The sequence below is a fragment of the Dysidea avara genome, chromosome 12 (assembly GCF_963678975.1).
Source record: "Dysidea avara chromosome 12, odDysAvar1.4, whole genome shotgun sequence".
Lineage (NCBI taxonomy): Eukaryota > Metazoa > Porifera > Demospongiae > Dictyoceratida > Dysideidae > Dysidea > Dysidea avara.
In genome coordinates, this window is record NC_089283.1 from 20726450 (window position 1) to 20754207 (window position 27758).

A 27758-nucleotide genomic window follows, 5' to 3' on the forward strand; every position below is an offset into this window, starting at 1 on the left:
ACTACCGTTGAGGTGATTGTACCAGTCCACTATGACGGACATTACACTAATGGAACAAGATATGGAGATGAAGGAGTTAAAGCTTTTGCTGGTGGCAGGCATGGTTCACTTGGAGCAGCTTTCCTTGATTCTGATATAGCAGAAGGTCTCCAGTCCTTAGTGAAGGGGAAGAGAGTCCTTGATGTTGGATGTGGAGTTGGAGATTGGTGCTGCCTTGCTGCTCAATATGGTGCAAAATCAGTAGATGGTTTTGATATACAACCAGAGATGGTGGAACTGGCTAAACAAGCTACTTCACACTTGGACATGGTCCACATACAAGTTGGAGATGCTGGAGATATGCCTTATGATGATGATAGTTTTGATGTAGCTATTAGCCTCTTTGTTACCTGCAATCTGTCACCTGAAGTGTATGCCAAACACTTTGAAGAGCTTCAGCGAGTGTTGGTACCTGGTGGAAAAGCTGTTTTACTTCTGCCCACTGACTGGTCCCACAGTAAACTGTACACAAACATTGATGCTGATCCAGCTATAGTAGAAGATGAGATTGCCAATATACTTGAAATAGTACCAAGCAACCCTACAACTGCCCAAATCACTGAAGCTTTCAAGAATGCCAATGATATTCTTGTAACATGTTTTGCTGCAGATCAAAATGGCAAATTATTCCATGTAAAAAATGTCAGTCAGCTCACCAATGGCCAACCTATATGGAGGAAAACCGAAGTGATGTTGTATCCCAACTTTTTCTACAGTGATCAATCAGATATTGTGCATCTTCTTAGAACTAACTTCCACATTGACCATATAGACAACTACTGTACAGAAGAGAGAAGGTTGACGTACAATAACAAAAGACCTGCTATTCCTTTGAACAGGGAATATGTAGCACATCCACCAGCTTTGGTGTATTATGTATCTAAGTCATGTTGACTGAAATATTAAATAAATATTCAAGTATATAGTAGTTGTAACACAACTTTTCACTTCGTTATCGTAACACAACTGTATTCTTTTCTGTTTTTCATTGTACTAGTTTTAATAATACAGTAATGCATTGCTAAGTGGTTAGCAGTTATTGTAACAGTTATATACCCTTGCTTGTCGTTGAGTGGTATGTATCTATTAATTTTATTATCTATGACTAACAAAGCAAAATCATATCGATTTCACCGAAATTAAGCCATGATTTATTGGTGTAACATTTTCTGTCAATTTTTCAACTTGAAAATGTACAGACTCCAGAATGTAATGATTTGGTATTCTTCGTACGTATCTACGTAATTTGAGCAAAATCACTCTAAGTGATCACTTCACTATTACAGTTTACCAGGATTCTCCATAAGTGTATTCTTACGTTACAATGAAATGTGACCGGATCAGCCTTAATGTAATATTTTACAACTCAAATATTTATGATTAAAATGAGGCATTCCAAACTACCAATCAGCTTTACAAAATGATTAGAATCATTAGTCAGTACCTTTCGGTGGAACTCGTTAATCAGGACACTAAGGACACCTACATAATCTTGACACTGGGCAGATCATGTATTTCCTGGAGTATAGATATACAAGTCCTATCATATACAGGAACAAAGGAAATATTATCTGCTTTACAGTGTCCAGCACTGAAGGTTTACAGCTGCAGCCTTTGAGTTACCTAACCTAATATGCAGGACTTAAACACTTTGTCATTACTTAATATGGCTAATAACGTGTATGCATTTCAAGGAAAGAAACGCATTACTGCAACACATTGCTAGGGATACGTACGTGTAATAGTTGTAACATGGGCATGAGGGCTTTGCCTGATATGTATGCCCGAGGGCCGCAGGCCCAAGGGCAGAGGGCATACATACTAGGCAAAGCCTGAATGCCCTGTGTTACAACTAGTATGTAACACTTATTAGGCTGATAGCCTGTAGAGGGCAATCAATCACCCAAGCCAATACGAGTGCAGCCACTGGATGTATTATATATACATACCTAAAATGTTTGATTATGGGTCAGCAGCTAGTATGTTCTGGTTATGTTCAGTTATGATAAACGGACATATCCTAGAGATATCACGGAGAATTTTCATTATTCGAGTTTAATGATTTAATCAGTGCTATTGAATCGTTATGGGAAAACTACGCAGTTCACTAAAGGCCTAGACAGGTAAGCTTGCTTGTAGAGTGGTTACTCCGTGCAGAGTGGTAGCTTCGTGATGGGGGTGTGTCCATATTAAAACGTGCGGAAATGATCGAATGAATAAGCTATAGCACTAATTTTCACCTTATCCCAACGTTTTTCAACTCATAGGATGGCGAGGATAACAAAACACTCTCCGTTTGTGTGGTTTTCATGGCGAAATCCAAGTTGTAAGTCCTAATCACGTGAGTATTATTTGATCCCCACAATCGATTTCGGCATCTACGTCTATATAATCAGTGCCCAGTTGTAGCCCGGCTACATTTCGTTTGTAGCCCGGCTAGCTGGGCTACATACGAAATGTAGCTCGGGCGGTTGCTTTGATCTGAGGTGTGAAAGTGTTACATATAATGATATACTCTATTAGACATGATTCTGGGATAGTTTATTAAGCCTGTGTGCACTATATGCATTGTAATTCTTGTTGTACTGTAAGCCTACAACTTTTCCATACAGTGCTATTCAGCAATTATCTACTAAGCTCTGCCACCCTTGTATAAAAATGTTCTACTGTAATCAGTAGACTCAGTTGGAAAGTCTTCATGGATTTTTAAATTTATTACAGTGCACATGATAATGTTTAGTTATTTTTCAAGTATGGAGGTTTTGTATTACAAAGAAACACTGGTCGTCTGTGAAATGAAGATGGATTGTTTAACATAAACTTGATGGTAATTTATCTAAACAGGTTTGTTCTATACAAAAGAGTACTTGTGATATGAAGCGATAAACAGGCAATGTTGTCTTCACCAAACTTCTGCTTTTTTTTTGTTTGTCAGGTATCCATGTTGTATAGTTACGTACATGATCTTTTGTATACCAGTCAAATTGCCAAATCCAATGGCATTTAGTGTGGGATGAAGCACGATGGAGATATGGCTGATTAATTGTAGAGTAATACCGTATATAGAGGAAAACCTTGGTGCTGTTAAAATTTGGCGAATGACAATGAATTCGCCAAATTTTACCCATCCAAATATTTTGCTAGTGAAGAAAACAGCAAACCAAGCCTTGAACTGAACAAATTTCTACTTGATCAAGGGCTACTGAACCAGACATAAAACTAGAGCCAAGCCTACCTTGACTACTTCACTAGGTAGCTAGCTGTATCCGTGACCTCACCTCGAAGCATGACAAGTAGCAAGAGCGAGCATATGGTGTGAGCGAGTGCTACCATATCAAGTATGATATTCACTATTCCAGAGGGTGTAGATCTACTGTCTATATAGTATTACCTTTTAGTTGATTGCTGAGTCCAGACACCAAAGAAGCGTGGCACTCCAGATCCTTGCTTCAGGCACAGCTCGAGGCACAGTGATTAGTAATCTAATTAATTAAATAGGGCGTGCGTTTTGCTAACAATTCGCCAAATTTTATTTCGCCAACAGTGATATTTTGCTTGATTCGCCAAATTTTTCCTCCTCCAAAGTTTCCCTCCGTACGGTAGCAGGTGATTGGAGAGGAATTACTGTTTCACTATAGGGACAAGAGGCTGTAGGCTGAAAAGCAGAGGGCTAATATCTTTGCTTCTTGCAACACTTCACTTTGTGTTATGTACACATTTATTTATTTAGTGATGCACAAAACTCAAACATGAGGAGTGAATGTGTGCATGTACAATTTGTTCATAAACTCTAGAAGAATCAACTACATACATCTCTTGGCAAAGAGTTCCATTCGCATATAGTGGCTGGCAAAAATGAATGATGATAAGAGTTTATCCTTGCTTGAAGTTGTCTAAACTTTTTGCTGGTGACCTCGAATTTTTTTTCCAGATGGGTGCAGATAGTGATTAAAGTCAACTTCAATTAGAATTTTGTAAAACATAATAAGTCTTGATTGAATCCGTCTGACTTCCAATGAATTCCACTTTAGTCCAGAAAGCATTGATGAGACACTTGAAAAACCATTACACACAAATCGGGTAGCTTTACACTGTACCTTTTCCAAAGCGGTTTTGTCACAGTTGGATTGTAGCAATTGATATTGTGCTGCTACTCAAAGTATTGAAATGTGTTTTATTCGTTGACCATTTGGTACTGAAGTATGCTAAAATTAAGGAAGTGATTTCCAACCTCTAACTGTAAATATCACATGCAAATTTTCTTTATTGGTGCACAATGAATGCAGTGAATGCCAGATTTTTCTATCTCATTAAGCAAACATAATCAGCAATTGTGGCTGGAAATTGAAGACATCATTGACAGTGTATCCTTCCATTCACTGTAGCTTGTGTTTGTATTTATATTATTCTAGCTACCTATATACTGTATGTGTGGTGCCAGCAACCGTGTGTTTCTGGTTCTCTAAGTGAATTGAGTTTTTGCTCTCTCTGTGTGTTGTTAATTGTTGTCATGATATATACAGTAGTTGAACTGTATATCATTTTGCTGCTGCAACCAATCATGACTATACATAATTTTACTGTACATATTTCACTATGACTATTACCAAGAGTTAATAATAGTAAAGAGGAAAATATCTAACACAGTATAGAGTCAGAGGAGGTCCGACATGTTCACGTGAGCCATGGGGTTCATACAGGTATTGCTAAAACATGCGTGCCAATAATTGAAAGCCATTCTTACACTCATTCCAGTGGTGTGATAAACCCCAAAGGTTTGACTTCAACATACATGATCAATTGAAGACTTTGCACATGATCAACAGCTCTCAATACAAATGAGGGACAACTATTATATATTTACCAGGGAAGAGAATATGACTTTAAAAGTCTCCATGCAAAGAAACTTACAATTCTATATAATAATACAACACGGATTTTGACATTGTTTTAGCGATTTAAAAATTCAAGTTATGCAATTAACTTTGATAGTGCTTTCCCTTTGTTTCAGCCCTCCTCTGGTTTAATCCAGTTATGTATTGTGCCATATATACAATATCCATTTACTCAGCTTGTGGAGAAGTTTGTTATGCTCTGCCCAATGATTTCCTCATTTGCCTTTTCCTTGTGTATAGATGTTTGCATTTATAATGTTGTTGCGTACACTTCATGGCTTTGAGGAAAATGTTATGTGGTTAGCATTAGGGAAAAAGTAGTGGAAGGGTGGTGTATATCTGTAACAACTTTAAACAGGATGTAGGACCAGGTGTCCTACAGACCTTCAGCACTTGTGCTGTAAAGCCTTAATAAATAAAATAAATAAAATAGCTAGGAAACCATACTGTGTTTCTGTATGTGTGCTTATGTACACTGTCTGAATTCCATGAAAAGTGGTGATCACACCCTGGGAGTGTGCATGCAGTGCTCAGACCTGTCAAGTGCATACTGGCCAGGATATTGCCACACCAATTAGCATGGTTTTAAATGTGTTTATTGTTTGACAAAAATACCATTTGTTATTGACTTGTAGTAAAGTATGCTGAAATTAAGGAAGTGATTTGTTTTTTCAAACCTCTAACCGTAATAAATCATTTTTTGTACTTGAGCATATTAAATATTGGACGCCAGACTTTTCTATCTCATTAAACATATACAATCACCAATTGACCAGCATTTTGAAAATTGCACACATCATTGACAGTGCATCCTCCCATGTCTAACCAACTGTTAAAACATTTAGTAGCACAGTTAAAGCCATGAAATGCTGAAACTAATTTTCAAAAAGGTGCAGTGATTCAAACCAGAACAGTTAAGTTATGAGCCCATATAGTAGTGGAATAATAGATTATAAACATGATCAACATAAAAATGTGCAATACAAAGAAAGCACATGTTCTCCTCTTCTGTCTTGGGGAGCCCAGATGAATGGGACCAGACTATATCTATGCAGACATTGTTGTGCTGAATTTTTACTTGGGATAGATAGCTATCTCATTACTCTACCCATATCTACCAGAGCCATGCCTCTGACTAGCTTGATCTATTTTCATGGTCTAGTTACTGTAGACTTTGAAGAGCAATATGATTTTGGTTCAACAATGTAGTGGTGTGATTTTATATAGTCGCTCAGCTTTTCCACAGTACAATTATTGTAGTGTTGTAGGAATTATCCTGGACCTTGGAATAACACTTGTTGACCATGACATGAAGTTAGATAAATATGGCTAACATTGTATATGGTTTCCCATACGTCTTCTATGTGCCTTTCTTTGATACAAGCAGCATGTATTCGTCAAATGTTTCTATCTAGTAGGATATTGCGCTCTTACTCATTTCCAAGGCTATGTACATTACTCCGTGTAGTACTGTGTACTGCTAGTAGTTCACCACTGCTGTCCATTGGCTATATTATGTACATGTATCTAGCAATAACGCTTTGCATATCATTACTATTGCACTATACATGAAATGCTGTTCTTCACACTTTTGGCCATTCCAAGTTCATTTGGATACACATATGACACTGTGGAGAGCTGTTGTATTACAACCGCAGGTCTGTTGCATTAACAACTTTAGAATCAATGCACATACGTACCAAAGATGCATGTATGGCACCCATGGTTGAAGAATGATCTTGTACACTGGAGTAATGGTACTGGTTGACTGTGTCACAAGCTCAGCAGTGTGGGAAATCCTGTTTAGTTGTCCACATACTTTGATATGTACAGTATGTATTTCCTTTCAAATGAGTGTGACTCTAGCGTAATTGAGAGCCAGTGTTGAGGCCATGTCTTGATTTCTTGATTACCTATCCAAACAATTCTTCTTCAATGTAGTCCCATGAGAGACACCCACCCACTTAGCCAAAGGATGCTGGGTAAGATAGCTGTGAACAATTTATTTAGGCCAGAGGAAAGAATGAAATCCCAAGGAGGGTGGGTGGGCCACTGACAAAAGTAGGGACCTGCATGAGTCTCTTTTTTTTTTTTTGTCCATTCTAGATGTAACGTATGGACTGTTTGCATGACATTAATCCTGTAGTTGGCTTGCAAGGCCAACAACTCAAGGGCACCCTGACCCTGCCCGGCCTCTACCGCCATGGCTGCTACCATTAGCCACACAACCAGAGTAGCACGTTACCAGGCCCATCATGAGGAGGTTAATTGGTAGCATGTACGCACACACACACACACTATACACATGCCATAACAAAGTACAGTACATAAAAACACTAGCATATACCAAGCTCCACCATTCAGAGACATGTGTTATCCTTGAAATACAATTTAGCACATTGAATTAGTACCAGTTTACCAGCAACAAACTTAGAAGTGTGGGTAATCCTGTCTAGTTGTCCACATGCCTTTGATATACATTTCATTTTAATTGAGTGTGACTTTAGAACACTTGAGAGCCCAAAGTTGACATTGTTGCCATAATAGTATTGATGTTTTAATGATATGCCATCATATTATTTATGTATAAACTGATATCACACACCGATTTGCTAAAACTGCAAATTATTATGCGCATGTACAAGAGATGACTTTTATGACCAATTGTAAATAATTATATGTAAATCATAACACATATATGCACACATGAAGTATTCACCAAGTTTTGAACATGACTTTGGAACACTTTGGAACAAGTTTTGACAACATGCAATTACACTATACATAAGCTAGAGACAAATTTTCAACAAATGTACACACACACACCCACACACGTGCACACAAGCGTACACACACACATACATACGTACACACAGAGTTAAAGCCAGTGTTCACCAAGTATAGACAGCCACATATCACATTACTCATGTCTACTACAGCCATGTCACTACTTAGTCACTTGGTCTGCTTTTTTGCATTAACAAGTAGTTGTACTGTAATAAGGAATGATCCTGCAAAGCACTGGTTAAGTATGTTATGAAGTTTGAGGATATGGTGCATTTTTGATTTGAATAAGTTAGGAGCTTCTGTTTACTTGGATGTCTGTGCTAAGTCCAATATCCCCGTTTTTATTCCAGGGGTGTGCCCAAAGCTGGCCAAAGGCTGGCTGTGGGCACGCACCTGGTTTACTGGAATTGTTTTTGTAAAAGTGTGTGTGTACCTATCTACCTATGTTTGTCCGTACACACCCACTTGAGCAAAATCTTTAAGTGGTAAAAGCAGCTTTACGTAAGAAGTAAAAGCGAAACGAAGTCTGTATTAAACTTCCGCACAGGTAAACTTTGCTCTGAGGTGGTTTCTTTATGGCGGTCTGAAATACAGGTGTGGCAACTCTCCTCAGACTTTACCTTCCCTTCAGGTTGTACAGGCGTTTAACAACTGAAAAACAACTGTAGGCTACCAGGAATACCCTATCCTTTCGAGTTGAGAAGGGGGCGTATCCCCTATGTACACAAACGAAAATGAAGAGCAGCTTTGAGGCTTTGTTGAGAGAATTTTTGGGAAAACACACAATAGTCAAACTATAAAACAGTTTAGAAGATATTTCTGTGTGTTAAAAGTGGTTATAGGGGAAGCAACTAATGTGAGTTATTACATGTAGCAACAGTTTTGGCAATCCTCACTGTAATTCACATGATGTTTACTATTTTTAACACCTCGACTCATAGTTGTGTGCCAAACCTCAACTTGCCATCAGACAGAAACTTTACATCCGTACTAAGTCACTCGGCCAATATGAAGCAAATCAGTGCCAATGAAGTAGGGCTGTCATGCAAGCCTTATTTCATCCCTGAATCTGGATTATGAAGCCATATGATTACACTCTCTTTTTCTTGCTATCTTCTGTTGTTATCAACATATAAAATTGCTGTATTTATATTGCAAACTACTAGTATCAGTGGTACCTGGCATTTTGGCAGATCGTCTGTGAAGTTGGCGATTCCACATGCAATAACTACAATGAGACAACCTGGACACAATTGACATAGTTATGTGAATGCACTACAAAACATTCAAGAAAATATGATGATTGTAGAAGGGTTCATTTACTTGTGTGAGAATTTATTTGGATACTGAGTGTCATCCAGAGGCTGGTGTGGAAGAGGCAGCTGACATACACTGTAGGTACCAAGTTAGACCTAGGCCTGTCAACTATGAATGCTTTTTTATTTATTTATTTGTTTTAATTTACTGAACAGACAGACAGTGTCTGATGCATCCAGGGGACCAGCCCAAAAGAATACATTACAATCATATATCTATACAATGATATTTGCTATAAAAAGTCAATCAAGAGTCGAGTTAGTTATTGCTTGCAGCTTGGATTTAAACAGGGGTTAGAGTGGTAATTTCAATCAAGTCACTAGGTAAATCTGCAACAACAGTTACACAATGACAATAGTCTTCAATAGTTTTTCAGAGCATATAAAATCTGAAGTTTTCCTGGGCATTCTCCAAGATACATATCATCAGTAATGATACAAGTTCTGTGTACAAGCTTACATTGTAATTGTGTAATGATTTATTTTGATTACTATTTGACCATACACAGCATATATACATGGTCTAAAAGGCCAATCTTGCAGTAACACAATACGTACCCATAATACAAGTACAGCCTGTAATAGTTGCAATACTAGGGGCAGCCTCAACACACCCAGGTAACTGTCACTGTATCAATGCATTTGATTAATGCATTTGATTTACAAAAAAAAGTGAAATCTTTTGTGCAAAAACAGCGTGGCTGTAAAAAAGAGCACGTCCACAAAAGCAAAAATAAATGACAGCCAAAGCAGCTGATATCTGGAGTGGGCAAGAATGGATGTTAATACAACTAACTATAATACACAACATTGGACCTTTATCATTGTCTCTTGTTCTACATTCAGTCTTAATGCTTTCTTAATTAACTCTAACTACGGTACCGCTCAAATGTAACTTCGCACTCGCTCGCTCGGGTCGAGACGATAAGTAGACACCCTCGAACGAGTTGCGAGTACCAAGTATACTCCTCACAGTGTACTCGCTTGTGAACTCGCTCGTGAAGTACAAGTCACGCCAATTAAGTCAGCCTTGCTCGACCGTGAGCTAGTGGTACAAGTACTGTGTTCACTATTCTAACAAAGTTAAGTTTTTGTGCTCTTTTCATCGTAGTACAGCATGCGTCCCTGTTGGAAGGTGAGTCAATGTGAGCCGGCTCTGTTTGCTATCACGTGACACCATTGAATTCTTTAGGGGTGGGTTGATTAAGCATTGCAGTTAGAAAAAGAGTGATTATTCTTTGGCGCAGTGGATATTCTCTTCGTGATATTAAAAGAAGGCTGGAAGATGAAGAAGTGGAAGTAACACTGCATAGTTTGCAATACTTGGTTCTAAAATTCCTCAAGTTTCACACAATTAGAGACCTCCCTAGAGCACGAAGGCCAAGGCTACTAACAACTGACATGATGAATGCAATAGAAGACAGTTTACGAGCCGACGACGAGCTAGCTGCTAGAAAACTGAAGGAGAAGCTGGCAGGGATATTCCCTAACTTACCAAACATGTCTATATCGACCATTAAGCGCTGCAGAAAAGAATTGGGATGGGTTTGTACCCGCCCACACTATTGCCAACTCGTAAGAGAAGCCAATAAAGAAAAGAGAAAAGAATGGTGTCAAGTTCAGATTAACAACCAGGAGAAGTTTGAAGATGTGATATTTACAGATGAATGTACTGTCCAGCTAGATAATCATGGCCATCTTTGTTTTCGTAAAGAGAGAGAGGGTCGATCACTTAGGCAACGCCCAAAACATCCAGTTAAAGTGCACATCTGGGGTGGAATATCAATGCGAGGGGCTACTCGTTTGGTGATGTTCACAGACATCATGAATGCAGTGAGATACGGGAAAATATTGGAGTCAAGCTTAGTGCCCTTTGTCAAGACTTACTTTCCTGATGGTCATCGACTGCAACAAGATAATGATCTGAAACACTCATCCAAGTATATTGGTCGCTTGTTCAAGTTTCACAATGTTTATTGGTGGAAGACCCCAGCAGAATCCCCCGATTTAAATCCAATTGAAAACTGCTGGGGATCTTTGAAGCAATATTTGAGGAACAGTTACAAGCCAACAAACCTAGAACAATTGATGGATGGCATTGAACAATTTTGGTTGTCTCTAACCCCACTGATTTGTACAAAGTACATACAACACTTGCACAAAGTTATGCCTAAAGCGATTGAAGTTAATGGTAACCCTAGTGGGTACTAATAAGAACACTATTGTATGTGTAAATACAATTCCACAATTTTTCAAAGAAAGATAAATATATTTATGTACAGTTTAACTTGCCTTGTTCAATAACATACTAAATCTAAAACAGTCTAGTTCTAATTGCTTTACTTCACTAAAGTAAATCAAGAACATTCGGATTCCTGGGTGTTTTGTTCAATCGGCGGTTCTTTTCATCTATAGCAATGACACATCGGACCCACTCATTGCTCTTTTTTTCACCTTCTTCCAAGGGAAAATGTTGAAAAGCCAGAGATTTGATATAGTCCATTAAAATTGGATTCAATTTCATCTTTCCCATTTTGCCTGCTACATTTGATCTCTTCCTCGTGTCCTTGTCAAACAGCATCTCATTTAATTTGGCTGAAAAATTTTGGCGTGAGCAACTGTTCTTACGTAGCTTCCTAACAAGCTCAGCCCTCAGAATTCCTTCGTTTTCAGTTTCCGATGTTCTTACTTCTTCTGTAGTAGCAACAGATTGCGTTGCATTAGTTTCACTGTTATTGTTTGGTGTAGTAGCAATGGACTGATCCATGTCGGCCTCATATGAAGGATCAAAAGACAGTTCTATAGTGTCGAGTCAAGGGATGGTCCGGTATCTTCAATGAAAGTGGGGCTGAAAGGTGACATACTGGCACTGATAGGTGAAGCAACACTTGTCATAGGATTGGCAACAATTGGGTTAGGAGTGGAAGCTATTGCTACAGTAGGATTACAGCTGGGAAATGGAGCAACACTTGGTACAGAAGTAGTAGATGGCACAGTATCCAGAATGTAACAGGTTGGGGAAACAGCTGGAGCCAGACTGAAAGGCAAAACACTTGGTCTAGAAGATTGTACTGCTTCATGACTATCGGACGGAGTTGCAAACCCATCTGACTCCACACGGGATGTGTTCACCATTTTCCCCATTATAAATGACAGTGTCTTTTGAAGCTCCTGGAAAGTCTTCCCCACGTCCATTTTGAGTTCAGTGTATTGTTTTGTCTGTAGCATAAGACACAATTCATGCAGTCATAAAACATTTACTGTTTATATATCTATTGCATATATATATACATACCATATGTATGCATGTAAAAATGAATTGTATTTGATAGTAAATACCTGTTTTTCTTCATTTTGCTTCAAGGCTGTACCAAGAGTACCCATCATCTTATGTAAACTTTCAAATTCTAACTGCTACAATAATAAGAAAATCAATGAGCAAAGCTATTTTTGTAGTTCTGTAACAATGTCAGTATAGTTTACTATTATGGTGATACATTGAAGTTACAGTGCTATAAGGAATGAAGCACGTACATGTTCTGCAAGGTAAAACTGGCACCAAAAAGAACCATCATTTAATCCTGAAAGTTAACGTTTGCCTCTTCAGAAACAGTGCATGTTCTCAGCATGGCTTTTTCACATTGTGAAAATGTTATACTGACAGTAAATGCGCATGTGCTGTTGTAAATACATACCTGCACTCCACCAGTATAATGGATGGGATCACTGCTTTGTAAGCCACCAGTCTGATTGCTTGTACCACCAAATGGAACCGTGAAACTCTATAAAAGACTTAAGGTAAATAACATGGCATGCAGACAAAAAAAAGATTCTTGCCTTATTCACTCTTCCAAACCCTTCCTCCACCATCGCACAACACCTGAAAAACTTTAAAGACATGATATTTACAAGCAAATTATGCCACACTAACCTCGTCATTTTCTGGATCACTACTGTACAATTCAATGTCCTGTCCAGTGTAAGCATTTAATTGCTACATGTGAATTGAGTACATTCATAGACCAAAAAAAAATTCTCACTTCTATAAAATTTTCTTCAGTTTCAATGGTAGCATTGCCACGAACCTATGTACGTAAATGTACAACAAAACGATTTAGAGGTATACAAATGCTTTAGCTTACATTCAATGGAACACTCCTCAGTGGCGGCTTTCCAGTTTTTATAAGAAACTCCCCTGTCTGTTTCCTTTTCCCTTTTCCTACTTTCTTCACTGGTGAAACATTCTCTTTATCTTCCTGAGCCCTCTGCTGGTCCTCTTCAACTATGGCTGGTTCATTGTCAGAGTCATTACTCTCACACAACCTGTCTTCCTCAGCCTCACAAAAAGTTTTGGATCCTAAGAGCACAAAAAGAATTTAAGTAATATGCAAACTACACTACAGTAAACAACAAACCGTTGTGCAATGTTAAATTAAAGACAAACCTGCAACGATAAATCTAGCAAAATACTCCTTATTATCGTCCCAAAGAATAGTTAGATCATCTCCGTGGCTGAGTTCAATCACGTTACAATGTAAAATGCGTTGTGTTGGCACAACTCCGTAACACTGTTCATCAACAAAATCGACTAAAGCGTAGCTTTCAGCAGCTAAAATAAAAATAAGTACTAGATGAACAAATTCAGCAACTTTACTTACGTGTCTTTGCTTTTTTGGAAGCGATTCTGACGGATCCAGTTTCAGACGCCATTACAGTCTACGCTCAAAACAAAAACGTGTATGTGTCTTACGCATGCGCACTAAGTGCATTCTAAATAAAGCTTACCAAAACTGTGTATTCGATACTCGCAATTCTTCCAAGTGCGTGCAGCGAGTGTTTGCCTGGCGAGTAGCGAGTGAGCGAGCGAGTGCGAAGTTACACTTGAGCGGTACCGTAGGTAGTAATTTGGCTTCCTTTTTCTCTACATCCACTATTGGAAAAAACAGTCAAATTCCTGGCCAATTAGAGTTAAAAGAAAATGAATAATCTTTATTGTATTTCTTACAAATGTAAGAAAAAAATTGCACTGCATGTATAGGAGTTTGATGGTTTCTAAAATCATAAATACATGTACAAAAGAAATAATCCAGTTCAGCTTTGTGTAGTTAGTGAATCGCTCACACTGTTTGTGACCAGATTTATGAAAAGGTTTCTTTTTATGCATTTTACAAACAAAATATAACAGTTGACTCCTAGCACTGATTAAGGATCTCTGTATCTAAATACTGTGGCTTTACTCATGGAAAATCTCAGATAATTAAATATGATAATTTAAAAAAAATTATGAAGTTTCTAAATTCAAAAATGTGTATTTTTAATGGTGATTACTTTATCTACATACACTTATGCAGTATGTGTGATATTGTAGGAACATGGTCAAGAAACGTTAGACTTCTGGAGGTTGGCAAGAGTCAGTGATCAGTTTAGGGTGATAGCACTTGGTCTACCAGTACCTCCTTATCATGGAAACCCACTGGATCCACCTCTCAGATCTCGATTTCAAGCAAGAAACATTACACACTTGCCTTTTCATGTTAGCTTTGAACTGGAATGCAGTATGTTGTTATATGGATGTTTGTTTAGGAACAGCTGGAGTCTCTTAAGGGTTATGCACCTAATGTGCCAGATAAATTGTACGTTGCAAACATCCCTGCCAATTGTTAATTTATTGTGTTTGCATCACTCGTATGTTTATTTTTGTTCATTTATGTATGTATGCATGTGCGTGTGCGCATTACGCTTGTGTGGGGGGACACCAATACCACTTTTTACCAGCCAATCCAATACCGATACATTTTTGGTGGAAAATTGACCAATACCTGGCTGATACCAATATTTTTGCAATAGAGGTATTATTTGCTGTACATGAACAAGAAACAGCCAGTATCTCCACTGCTGTTGAATAAGCCATACACTTGCTAATGTCTAAAAGCATTGCTTGTTAGTTTTGTGGCCATCATGCATTAAATCATGACAATCAATCATCATGGCTTACTGCCCTTTCAACTGTACTTACAATCACAATCACTAGCTCCTTTCAAGTAATTCATTGTAGTATGTTCTTCCATAATGGTCCACTCCACTCGCTATGTATGCTACCATCTTGAAAAACAATTGAATGACATCATACAAAGTATCAGTTATGGTATTGGGCACTTAAACCATAACCGATATTAATCCAATACCACAAAATGACCGATAATATTGTTATCGGTGCATTCCTAGTGTGTGTGAGTGTGCATGTGCATGTACATACGTACGTATACCAGGTGTGATTTGGATAAAATTTCTTTACTGCAATTATGTTAATTTCCGCAGATTGTCCTCTGTCTTGTCGGTGTGTTCAACTCTACAAACATTGAGTGGCACATCTCACTATGGACTGATGGATTTTCCAATGCATCAATTAAACAAACTTGTTCAAATTTTGGTAATTAAATTTAGTTTGATAACTTTTTAAAATTTATCTGTAATTGTAGAATACTATACCATCTACTGATATTTCACAATTACTAAATTTAGCCTTTCCATCAGAACTACTAGGCAAGAGGGAAATGCTTTCAGATGCTATGAAAGTATGAAACTTCAAACTACTTACATTGTTGTAGTGTTTATGCTTCTTGCAATATAGAGATTTCAATTATTAAATAAAAGACAGGGCAATGGCAATAATTTATCTGTTACATCAATCACACCACCAACATCAGAGGTATGCAAACCATCTATACAACACTGTCTGTGTGATTATTTAGTGATGTGATAGACTCAAGAATCGGTCACTGTTGCCTTTAATGATGGAGGAGCTCAGTACAGTGTACCTGTTCCAGGAAGATGTCAACAACAACTTAGTGATGCTAGCTCTGAGTTTGTCTCCACAGCTCAAAGTGAAAATCTGATTGCTCAAATGATCCAAAGTCATTCTGTTGGAGATTTCTGTATTGTAGGAGAGAAGGTATGTTACAAAAGCTACTACACTACACAGTACATTATTTTTGAAGACAACAAAATATTCATATATTTGAAAATCAAAACCTGAAATTGAAAGGTTCATGAGTTTTGGAAATGAAAGCAGCTAGCTAGTCAGGCATTTACAATTCATGAACAATTATTTTATAAACATAACATCCATTTCATAAAAATGTTCCAATGTCCCTTCACAAAAATTATCCCTCTATAGTGTACTGCAAAGTTTTAATATATTATGTAATAGTTTCTTATTACATTAGCATGTTGTGTATAAGCTGCATATCAATATGTACTCTGTGTAGGGAACTGGTAAAACAGTATTAGTTAATGAGTTTGCTCATCGCCTTGGCTATGAGACTGAGCCAGTGATGGTTTACTGGGACATGACTGCTAGAGACTTGTGTCAACAGAGAGTGACACTTTCCAATGGAGACACCAGTTGGAGACTAACTCCATTGATTGATGCAGCACTCAAAGGCAGACTGGCTGTGCTAGATGGAATTAATAGGCTTGACATGGGCACATTGGCTGTGTTGCAACGGTCAGTAGTATATACTTGGTAGTGTACTGTCGTTTTTGTTATATGAGATGACCTACCATAGTATTGTACTATGATTAATTTTTACGGATTTTCCTAGTAATAGCTGTTTGTATATAGATCGTTTGTTATGGATTTCCTTGGTAATAGCTGTTTTGTAAACAGATACATAAAATAAGTTGTTTATTAAACAGATATGTAAATGGTATTGTGTTGTATGCATTTAATTCATCTATTGCTAATGTGTATGGTTGTGCATGGAATGTACATATGTGCGTTCACACACACACTACGTGCACACACACACTACATGCACATGTTTTTGCTTGCTTGACATCACCTCTGCCATGGACGCTGCACACTCACCCAGCCAGGGGACACCGAATAACCTTACCTAACCAGGGGATGCTCAATAACCTATTTACAAGCTATTGAAATTTAGACCAGGTGAGAAGACCCCCAAGAGGGTGGATAGGCCATGGACAATTGCGTAGAAGATTTACGTAATTGGTCTGCCTTGTACACAGCATGGTGTATGCACGATGTAAATCCTTGTTGTAAATCCCTGTTGTTGGCTTGAAAGGTGGAGTGTTATTGTGTCCACCACGAACACACACACACACACACACACACACACACACACACACACACACACACACACACACACACACACATACACACACACACACACACACACACACACACACACACACACACACACACACACACACACACACACACACATACACACACACACATGCACATGTACACACACATGCACACCCATGCAAAACAACAAACACCCATGCACTCACACATCATGAGTTGTCTTTTTTCTATTTCTGAAGGTTAATACATGATAGAGAAATTGATTTGTTTGATGGTACCAAACTGCTTGGATCAAAACATTTTAATGAAGCCAAGACGCATGCTGGATTAGATGATCTGCAAATGGCTGAAAAGTATATTTACAATGTATGAACCCTATAACATTATGCATGTGTGCTTCAGATTTATTTATCGTATCGATGACAAGTTTCGGATTGTTGCTACAGCTAAGCCACAGAGTGGTAAGAGCAGTGGGCAACATTATACAAACCACTGGTCTAATCCTGAGTTTGTATCAATGTTTTTATTCCACCATGTGAAGCCATTAAGCTTTGCTGAGGAAGAACAAGTACTACTGAAGAAGGTTATTGTAACCTTCATGCAATAGTGTATGTACCCATTGGTGATATGTATTGATATCAGGTCTCTGGACTGACATCTGACAGAATTGAACCTTTGCTGCACTTTGTTCATGGTTTAAGGCAGTCAAAAGTTCCTATGGTAAGTATCTGTAATAACCAATGTGATCGTAATTGTAATAACCAATGTGATCGTAATATGTACTTAAATTTTTCTAAATTTGTATATACGTAGGTGCAGTCATTAGCTTCTTCACTCTCTACCAGACAGCTGCTTAGAATAGCAAGGAGGATGGTTAACAATCAAGAGAATGATTTGTTCCAGGCTGTTACCAAAGCTTGTTTGTTTCGGTACATTTTTCTATTTGTATATGTGGCAATCCATTTTGTCTTAACTACATGCTTTACTATGCCATGTACATTTTGTGTAGGTTCCTCCCTCAAACAGTGAAAGCCACTTTACTTCAGTCTCTCAGAGAAGCTGGTATCAAACCAAAGAGTATTACTAAAGATGGAGGAAATGAAATCACTTGTTAGGAATATGATCAGCAATATATTTGTGTATAGTATTCTTTGTAGGTCAGATTCATGAAAACACTCTTAAAATTGGTAACACTACCATGCAGTTAAAACCTCATCACAATTTGGAAGCTTTAGTACCCCATGTTCTGTTTTATGAAAACCAGCAGGTAAAGCAGCAACTGTTTAGTAATACCTACAGTGGTTATATTAACTGTATATATGTGTTTGTAGCATTTGCAGATTCTAGAAGACATGTTGAAGGATTACATATTAGGAGAACACCTGTTGCTAGTAGGCAACCAAGTATGTCTTCATAATTCTGACAGTAGGTGTATAGTTTTTATTAACTCAATACTTACAGGGAGTTGGGAAGAACAAACTAGTTGACCATTTTCTTCATCTCTTAAACCTTCCCAGGGAATACCTTCAGTTACACAGGTTGGAATAATTATCATGCATATTTATAAATATCTTCCAATTCCAGAGATACAACTGTCCAGACATTGACTCTTCAGCCGTCAGTCAGAGATGGTCAAATAGTTTATCAAGACTCTCCACTGGTATTGTAAATGTGTTAGAAAGGTTGACATGGTACATTTGTTGGTAGGTACGTGCAGTGAAGTCAGGTACTGTGCTTGTGGTTGATGAAGCAGACAAGGCTCCCACTCACGTCACCTGTATTCTGAAGAATTTGGTTGAAAATAGTGAAATAACATTAGCTGATGGCAGAAGAATTGTGCCATGTACGTACGTATGTATATGTGTAAAATTATATCATTACATGTGTTCCGGATAGATCAAGCAGCAGTAAGCAATTCAGACTCAGTGATTGTCAGAAATCCTGATTTTAGAATGATGGTGTTAGCCAATCGACCAGGGTTTCCATTTTTGGGAAATGACTTTTTTGCATCCATTGGTGACATGTTCTCTTGTCATGCCATAGACAATCCTGACTTGCAGTCTGAAATGGTAAAACATTTTTTGGTTGAAGAATAATTGGTTGAATACATTTAACAGACCATGTTGAAGCAGTATGGACCTACTGTTTCTGATGACATTTTGAAGAAGCTTGTCTCGGCATTTGCAGAGTTACGGCAAATGTCAGACGCTGGATCCATAAGTTATCCATACTCCACCAGAGAAGTAGTGAACATTGTGAAGCACTTGGAGGTAAAAATCATCAAATAAAAATCAAATAAATTTTTAGTTCCATACAGAAATTTCCTGGTGAAGGCGTTGCAAGTGTGGTCAGAAATGTTTTTGACTTTGATTCCTATCATCATGAACTACTTGAAGTTGTGATGAAAGCTCTACACAAACATGGCATTCCAGTTGGAGCCTCACTGAACAGTGTACAACTCTCTCAAGAGTAAACTTATTGTATACATATACAGTAGACCCACAATTATCTGCACCCTCGTTTATCTGAAATTAAAAGTGGCTGTTCTATTAGAATATTTTTAGTACAATTGTACATATGTTCTGTTAGAGTATTTCAACAGAACTCTGTATATAAATGTATGGGCTTCAGTTATCTGAACAATTCATTTATCTGAACACTTTTACCATTTCCTGAGACACAATGGGGACCAGATAACCGATAGTCTACTGTACTTGTACATTTTTCACACTTGATAGCAGGTATGGGTCGAGTAAAATAATATTAATAGCAGTACAAGCATCATTATATGAAGCAAGTTTGGTGAGACTAACAAAGGAAAATATGCCAAATCTTATTCACCGCTTAGATATTGTGTATTGCTTGATGTTGGTCATATGGTAAATATGCAAAGTTTTACTAACATCTGCTATGTAAGAATACAAATACATTTAAAGTACCTGAAGTAATATTGGTATAAATGTACAAGTACTCACACACTTGGCCCAACAAGTACTAACAATTGATAAAATGTTCCTTCATTTCTATAGACATCAGTTGCCACCACTTAAAGTCGTCACAGAATGGAACATTAGCCCAAATGTTCCAACTAGTCTTAAAGTAGTGCAGTCTCCAATGAAAACAAAGGTCAATAATATACATATAGCTTCTATTTTGTTTTCACAACACAAATACTACTTTTAGGGTCCTTATAGACTCAATACTACCATCTGTCCATTAGACAGAATAGAAGACAGAGGAAAGTATTTCTCAGAGTTAAAGTCACACTGGACTATACCAATGCATGAAACAAGCTACACACAAAACATTGCAACAGGCCCAGGTACAGAAAAGAATATTACAATGGACATTAAATGTTACTGCTGTACACACAGGAGGTCACATCCATGTCGCTATACGTGGTCCAGTTGCTGTGTACAGTATGAGAAGCAATAGTGATAGTATGCAGTGTATTGATCTGTCTGCTGTGTTCCCATATCCAACATCAATCTGGTCTCCACAACTGAACTTGGCTGGACTGGGTAATGAATTAGAGGGTCAACTATTAGTACAAGATGTCAATGTGAGTCACACTGCTATACAACGTACTGTATGTATACCATGTGAATCATCTTGTGTGTACTGTTTTGTTGTAATGAATGTTGAACTATTTACATTCATAATTTTAATTAGCTCTACTAGTGTATTGTTGTATGTACTTATTGTACAGAGTAACTTATTATTACTGATAAATCCACGGAATGGAAGTGCAAGTGAAATCGTTACTCAATCGTTAATGAAGAAAATTGCTAGCAAGCTGACAAGAAATGACCAAGAGGTATATAGCTGCTGTAATTGTTTGATTATAATTATAATATATTAATGCTTACCTCTTGTTTGCTGGTAGAATCCTCCGAAGTATCACATGTGTACTGAACTAGCTGCAGATAATGTAGTTATACTCTATCAAGAAGGAAGGTGAGGGAGTTCTTTGTTACCATGTATGTGCACAATTGTCCAAAACAGTATATGATGTATAAGCATTGTTACAGTTGTACAAGGCCAGTATTTTTACCAGTACATTTTTATTAAGCATACCAATGCCAGATGTTTTTTGCATGGATTATAATCTGCTATCCTATAATTACATTGCCTGATGTTGTCATCTATAATGAGCACTGTTTACTGTTTGCAGCTCTGAGTTTTTGTGTGTTGATATCAGCAACAACGTTATGTCAAAACTTGATGTTCCTTTCCTGATAAACTCTATCAATGTGCTTTCACACAGTCAGTGGATTGCTACCAGTCTCGATGAGACCTCCAAGTAAGCCACTTGTTTTGATATGTGCTTGATGGTATATGCAGCATATGTTGTAAGCTATATATTTTGTTGTTGCTTATACAGTTCCTTCTTGTTGTACAAGTCTTCTGCTAGCCTCCCAGCACCAGACAGTATATCACCAATAGAAAGTACCAATCTGATACCTGTGTTAGCAACATCTACCACTGGATTGAAACCCAATGATCTGGGAGATGCATTACAACTCACTGTGGATGAGAACACGCCTGCTTCATATAGCAGGATAGTTGCCACACCTTCCAGTTTGGCTGCTGTAGCAACTGGCTTGCCATTTGAAGTACATACTGTTTTATTTTAATGTTTATTAATTCATTTTCTCTTTCCATTTAGTCAAATAACAAAGTGAAAATCTATTCATCTACTTCACCTTCAAACTACGCTAATATTGCTGAGAGAAAACCAGTTCTATTACCTGTTGAATCACAAGTGGTGTACCCACTGCTGCCAGCCAGTGATAAAAAGCATATTGGAGTCAGTGTGATAGATTTGGCCAGACATTCACTGAAAGAAATCAAGCTAAAAGAGTATGTATGTAGTATGTATGTATTATGTAAAGCAATATTTTGCCTGTATAGTTTGAGCAGTCAAAACACTCCGTATTACCAGAGGAATACTATGCTACATGCAGCTAAGTTAGGTAATGACTGTGTGGTGACTGTTGATGGACAAGGTCTGGTTCAAATACTTGAGACAGGACATTTTGCTCTACATGAGTGAGTAATGTGTTACTGTGCGCAATCATTTACAAGACTGTGAGCAGATCTTTGAAACAGTGGAAACAAATGCTTGGAAAGGATCTGAGCAAAGCATTACAGGTATAAATGATTGATTTTGAAATCCCTTTAATAGGGTGTACACCTTAGTGGATAGGCTTATTTCAATCTTCTCGTATTGTATGTTCATTCGTATACAGATGAGTTATCAAAGGAGTAGTGGAAAGGATGTCTCACAGCCAAAACATGGAAAGGTGAAACCTTAATACCTATTAATTGTTTGTTGAAAAAGCATTTTATAATTACTGCTGCATGTCCATCATACTGCTGTTGCTAATGAACACATGATATTGCGTGTTCTTTTAAGGTTGACCCATCAAATGCTCCACATGTTGGAGGTAACACTTGGGCTGGTGGTACTGGAGGAAGGGACACTGCTGGGTTGGGCGGAAAGGGTGGACCTTACAGACTTGATGCTGGCCATGATGTGTTCCAAGTGTCTGATGCTGAAAAAGATGCTGTACCAAATGAGGTACAACAAGAATAGCAGAATGTCATATAGTACTATCGTTGGGACCACAAAGGTTTGGCATGGCCCATGAAAAAACATCACCCAAAAACCAGCCTCACTTTTCCCTGACGACGATGAGGCAGTATTGTTTAGGTAAAACTAAGCCCAAACGAGCCTTCAAATCGACCTGAAATGTTTTCAACAAGTTGCTATGAAATTTTTAAAAATATTTATTAAACAGAATTTTCTAGTGACGGACTGACTGAGTAACTGACTGATGCCTTCAGACAAGCGTAACTCGATAATAGCTAAGGCTACAGGCTTGATTTTTTCACTGTTCGACATTGCTTCACGTACCTTTTGGCATACCGATACATTCTTCATGGACTTATCAGTGTCCTGCTTTGTATCCCATTCATCTTTTGACAGCAAAAGGTGTCGATTTAGCGGTAGTGCATGATGGCTTCCCTTTGTAACAGAAATCGTCCATAGTTTTCATAATGGCTACTATGATTGCAGAGGTGCTTTTCAAACAGTTCTTGATTTGTAATGCCTTGTAATGAGTTGAACATAGCTGACAATGAAGTCTGATTTTTCAGACGATAATTGATAGTTGGGGCACACAATGCCATTTTTTTCTTTTGATACGGTACACGTGGGTTCACCAGTCATATTAATTTTATTTTACAAAAAAGCTAACAAACAAGTACAAATTTTTAACTACATGCAGTAGGGACCATAGCACATCGATTAAAAAAGTACTGAAACAAGCTGGAGTAGTGCACGATATTAAATCACAGTAAAACAATAAGAAGTGTTATATCCCTACTGTGCACTTCCATTATGGTATCTTGAGCACAGTAGGGATATAACACTTCTTATTGTTTTACTGTGATTTAATATCGTGAACCACCCCAGCTTGTTTCAGTACTTTGTATTGATGCGCTATGGTCCCTACTATAGTTGAAAATTCCAAATTTTTGTTTACTTGTTTTGAATATATTGCCCACCAAAACATTTTAGGTAAAGAAGGCAGCCAGAGAAATGGGACAGAAGGCTTTTAAAGCAAAGTAAGTATTTACCTAACTGATGTAATGAATGTGTGCATCTTCTTGTGCAGGCTAAGGGAAATCCAAATGAGCGAACATGATGCTAAACTGTATGAACAGTTTTTGTCCAAAGTCAACAAGCAAATCAATTCCATTCAACTGATCTTAAACAATGTGCAGGTATACTTGTCATTCAAAACATTTCTGTTTTTACTCACCCTGAGTATAGTCTAAAGGATTAGAGAGACAATGGATCAAACATCAAACATCTGGGGATCTGGATGACGGCAAGGTACATCATGATAATATCAGCATACTGTTTCAAAATAGTGTTTATGTGTGCAGCTGATCGAAGGATTAACTGGTGAAAGAGCAATTTACAAACGAAGAGGTGAAAAACAGCCCGAGGTAAGACTACCATTTTTTTTTCAATTACGATTCTCTTTGCTAATACACATAGCTTCTGTATAAATGATGATTGATTTTCTTCTTTAGTTTGGCTCACCTCAACTGTTACCAAAATGTTTCAGACTTGTTGTTGATGTTAGTGGAAGTATGTACAGGTTTAATGGACTGGATGGCAGATTGGAAAGAACATTAGAAGCTACCCTGATGATCTTAGAAGGGTTTAACAAACATCATGACAAATTTAAGGTGAATTTTGCAGAGCCAGATTTGTTTGTAATATCACTCTAGTTGGATATTGTGGGTCATTCTGGGGATGCTGAAGATATACAGTTTGTCAAGTCTTCTGCTCCTCCTACAAATGACAAAGAAAGATTAGATGTCTTGAAGGTTAGGTGGCAACTTGGTTCAATTTATTAATAATCTAATATGAAGAATGCATATAAACAGGGAAACATAAGTTTGGTTATAGTTTTTCATCCGTGTTGCTGTTTTCCCCAGCCACATCAACAATTTTGGTTCCCATCGCTGGCAATTACAGCTAAAACACAGCATTGTAGAACAAACAATAAGTCTTCATTGTCAGTGGTGTGTAGTATGTAGTTTACCTACTTTAAAATGACAGTTTCCTGCAGGCCTGCAATGCTATTAAATTTTGTGAATTGGCCGATGTTTATGTTGTAATGTGAATTGAAAATTGGTTTCTACCCACAGACAATGCATGCTCATTCTCAGTATTGTTGGCCTGGAGATAATACATTACCAGCTACTAAAGTAGCCATCAAAGAGATCACCAAAGAACCAGCTGATGAATATTTTGTTGTTGTTTTGAGTGATGCAAATTTTAGCAGATACAACATCAATCCTGATGAGTTTGCTAAGTTGTTGAACTCTGATCCCAAAGTAAATACCTTTGCTGTTTTCATTGGATCACTTGGAGATCAGGCTGAACAGTTAGTGAAAGTTGCATAGCATAATTTTCTTTTGTTTTATTGTAAATTTCATATGTAAAATTCTACAAATATTTCTTACACATGCAGCAAACTTATAGCTACTAGCCAAAATGTTGCTAGTTTTTTTTTTACCACTGTAGCTATGTATTGGGGCTGCAAAGATCAACGATATTCTAATTGAGCAGTCACAGAAAAATTTATTTAGTGTAAATCATATGAAAGTATTGTTACACAAAATCACAAGAACTTTTTGTATAAAAAAATTAAAATTATGGTATCTACTTCAAGATAAGATCATGAGTTTTTCATTGAGTGCATGAACTGTAATCATACTTTGTACTTGTGTGTGTTTAGATTAAAGAAGTGCTTACCAGCTGGAAGAGCCTTTATATGTATGGACGCTGCAGATTTACCTCAAATACTACAGCAAATATTTACTTCAACTCTCTCTTAGTGAATAATTTATTTTTATTGTATTTATTTACTATGAACTAAGAAACATTTATATTTATTTTAACTAATTACAGTGTTTAATAAGTGAAAAATTTAACAGATTGCTTTGATCTGTTATAGGCAGCTAGGGGCATGCTGAATTGTAGATATGTCATTAAAAAGTTTCACTGCATATACCTATCGTGATATTAGTATTGCCATATTTGGTAATATCAATCATTTTGTACTACAACATGTATAGTGGTCGATGAGTTTTAATAGAACTGTACATACATGTACAAAACTACATTTGCTACTTAAATCTATTACAAGTAAACAGAAAAATTTGGAATTTTCAACTAGAGTAGGGACCATATCACATTGATAAAAAAACTCAAACAAGCTGGAGTAGTGTACAATATTAAATCATAGTAAAACAATAAGAAGTGTTATCTACTGTGCTCGAGATACCATGATGGAAATGCACAATAGGGATATAACACTTCTTATTCTTTTACTATGATTAAATATTGTACACTACTCCAGCTTGTTTCAGTTCTTTTTATCAATGTGCTATGGTCCCTACTCTAGTTGAAAATTCCTGTGTACTTGTTTTTAAACTTTTTTTGTAAATAATTATTATGACTGGTGAATCCATGTATACCGCATCTGAAATGGTGCCGTGTGCCCCAATTATCGTCTGGAAGTGAAGTATCCATTACGCTTTGTTGTCAGCTATGTTCAGCCCACTACGCAGCATTTCGTATCAAGAACTGTTCAAAAAGCAACCTCTGCAATCCACGCATACCAAAAGAAAGAAATTGTGTTGCGCACCCCAGTTATATCAATTATTGTCTGAAAAGTGAAGTATCCATTACGCTTCGTTGTCAGGTATGTTCACCCCATTACACAGCAGCACAAATTTGAAAAGCACCTCTGCTATCAAAATAGCCACTATGACAAATATGGACGATTTCCGTTACGAAGGGAAGCCATCACGTGCTATCGCCAAATCGAGGACACAAAGGAGGACACTGGCAAGTCCATGAAGAATGCATTGTAAGTACAGCAGTATGCCAAAAGGCACCTGTCAGGCCGAAGCGACATCGAACAGTGAAAAAATCAAGCCTGTAGCCTTAGCCGTTATCAAGTTACACTTGTCTGAAGGCATCAGTCAGCCAGTCACTAGAAAATTCTGTTAAATAATTTTTTTAAAAATTCCATAGCAACTTGTTGAAAGAGTTTCGGGTCGATCTGAAAGCTGTTTTGGGCTTAGTTTTACCTAAGCAATACTGTCGTCAGGGGAAATTGAGGCTGTTTTTTGGGTGATCTTATTTCGTGGGCCACGCCTACTCCTTTGTGGTCCCTACTATACAGTAACTATCGTACTGTATGATACCACAAACCATAAAACTAATCATCATGTTACACTAATGAATAAACTAGATTAGTAATAGCTACAGACTTTAGTAATACTAAATATTGACTATATAATTATAATCAGCAATGAGGGATGTGGAAATCAAGCACTGCTGACCTGGCATTTTTGAAGCCACTATAAAGCTAATTTTTGTACAGGTATGTACAATTACAAACTTAAGATACTCTAATAGAGCAGTCAGAAAGTCTAGTAGAACAGTCATGGAATTATATGGTATAAAAATACTCTAATGTATAGAAACAAGCTGAAAGAACAATACACTATTGAAGCTAAACATCAATTAAGTCTAATACAGTTAATAAACTGACATTTTTGACTAAATATGGTGGTGGGAATAGACATTTCTCATAAACATAATAGGTGATCTTTTGAGCACTACTCAAAAACATAATGCTCAATTTTATGAGCATAATAGCCTCATGCCTACTGTCATGCAGTATGATAGTACTGTAGAGATCATGAAGGTTTGAGTTTTCCTGCCCAAAAATAAACACCCTAAAACTAGCCTCACTTCTCTTTCACAACACTTTGGCAGTATTGGTTAGGCATAATCAAAACCAAAATGTCTTCAGAGCGACCCCATTGTCACCCCAAACCCTCCAGCAAGCTAGAATATCTGACTGACTGATGCCTTCAACCAAGCATATTTTGACTATGGTTAATTAAGGCTACAGACTTGATTTCTTCACTCACTGTTTGATGTTGCTTCAAGTTGGTGAAAAGGTATGTCTCCAGTTGAAGCCTTCAACCTGAGATGCGCCTTTT

The 27758-nt window shown here is 37.4% G+C and overlaps 2 protein-coding genes across 2 annotated transcripts in view; one reads left to right on the forward strand and one right to left on the reverse strand.

Annotated features, from left to right (window-relative positions):
• The window catches only part of LOC136240356 (von Willebrand factor A domain-containing protein 8-like), a 64888-nt gene extending 39218 nt beyond the window's left edge, over window positions 1–25670 (forward strand). The window contains exons 8-47 of the mRNA XM_066031308.1: window positions 14406–14570; window positions 14621–14670; window positions 15356–15467; window positions 15517–15612; window positions 15669–15746; window positions 15801–15989; window positions 16306–16544; window positions 17390–17503; window positions 17553–17733; window positions 17793–17870; window positions 17964–18079; window positions 18160–18260; window positions 18308–18417; window positions 18482–18553; window positions 18612–18688; window positions 18735–18810; window positions 18858–18993; window positions 19047–19219; window positions 19268–19420; window positions 19468–19619; window positions 20180–20276; window positions 20334–20472; window positions 20525–20712; window positions 20860–20967; window positions 21037–21107; window positions 21325–21453; window positions 21535–21766; window positions 21820–22013; window positions 22065–22202; window positions 22250–22304; window positions 22403–22456; window positions 22570–22734; window positions 23737–23783; window positions 23834–23942; window positions 23992–24054; window positions 24108–24170; window positions 24258–24416; window positions 24459–24557; window positions 24882–25120; window positions 25475–25670. Coding sequence (XP_065887380.1) covers window positions 14406–14570; window positions 14621–14670; window positions 15356–15467; window positions 15517–15612; window positions 15669–15746; window positions 15801–15989; window positions 16306–16544; window positions 17390–17503; window positions 17553–17733; window positions 17793–17870; window positions 17964–18079; window positions 18160–18260; window positions 18308–18417; window positions 18482–18553; window positions 18612–18688; window positions 18735–18810; window positions 18858–18993; window positions 19047–19219; window positions 19268–19420; window positions 19468–19619; window positions 20180–20276; window positions 20334–20472; window positions 20525–20712; window positions 20860–20967; window positions 21037–21107; window positions 21325–21453; window positions 21535–21766; window positions 21820–22013; window positions 22065–22202; window positions 22250–22304; window positions 22403–22456; window positions 22570–22734; window positions 23737–23783; window positions 23834–23942; window positions 23992–24054; window positions 24108–24170; window positions 24258–24416; window positions 24459–24557; window positions 24882–25120; window positions 25475–25574 — 4917 coding nt within the window. The 3' untranslated portion in view covers window positions 25575–25670. The remainder of the gene's footprint in view (window positions 1–14405; window positions 14571–14620; window positions 14671–15355; window positions 15468–15516; window positions 15613–15668; window positions 15747–15800; window positions 15990–16305; window positions 16545–17389; window positions 17504–17552; window positions 17734–17792; window positions 17871–17963; window positions 18080–18159; window positions 18261–18307; window positions 18418–18481; window positions 18554–18611; window positions 18689–18734; window positions 18811–18857; window positions 18994–19046; window positions 19220–19267; window positions 19421–19467; window positions 19620–20179; window positions 20277–20333; window positions 20473–20524; window positions 20713–20859; window positions 20968–21036; window positions 21108–21324; window positions 21454–21534; window positions 21767–21819; window positions 22014–22064; window positions 22203–22249; window positions 22305–22402; window positions 22457–22569; window positions 22735–23736; window positions 23784–23833; window positions 23943–23991; window positions 24055–24107; window positions 24171–24257; window positions 24417–24458; window positions 24558–24881; window positions 25121–25474) is intronic.
• On the reverse strand, window positions 11320–13801 carry LOC136240688 (uncharacterized). Its single transcript, XM_066031710.1, has 9 exons — window positions 13696–13801; window positions 13482–13646; window positions 13180–13394; window positions 13078–13122; window positions 12969–13031; window positions 12875–12925; window positions 12733–12819; window positions 12377–12451; window positions 11320–12256 (listed from the first exon to the last, which is right to left on the reverse strand). The coding sequence occupies exons 1-9, from the start codon at window positions 13745–13747 to the stop codon at window positions 11837–11839; spliced, it is 1173 nt and encodes a 390-aa protein (XP_065887782.1). The 5' UTR covers window positions 13748–13801; the 3' UTR covers window positions 11320–11836.
• Window positions 25671–27758: the final 2088 nt, after the last annotated feature.

Excerpts from the sequence above, each read along its gene's own strand:
- LOC136240688 (XM_066031710.1), bottom strand. The coding sequence starts at position 13,747 with ATGGCGTCTGAAACTGGATCCGTCAGAATCGCTTCCAAAAAAGCAAAG. Across the intron at positions 12,820-12,874 it reads GGTTTGGAAGAGTGAATAAG|AGTTTCACGGTTCCATTTGG; the intron begins GCAAGAATCTTT and ends AGTCTTTTATAG. Across the intron at positions 12,452-12,732 it reads ATTATACTGGTGGAGTGCAG|CAGTTAGAATTTGAAAGTTT; the intron begins GTATGTATTTAC and ends TTATTATTGTAG.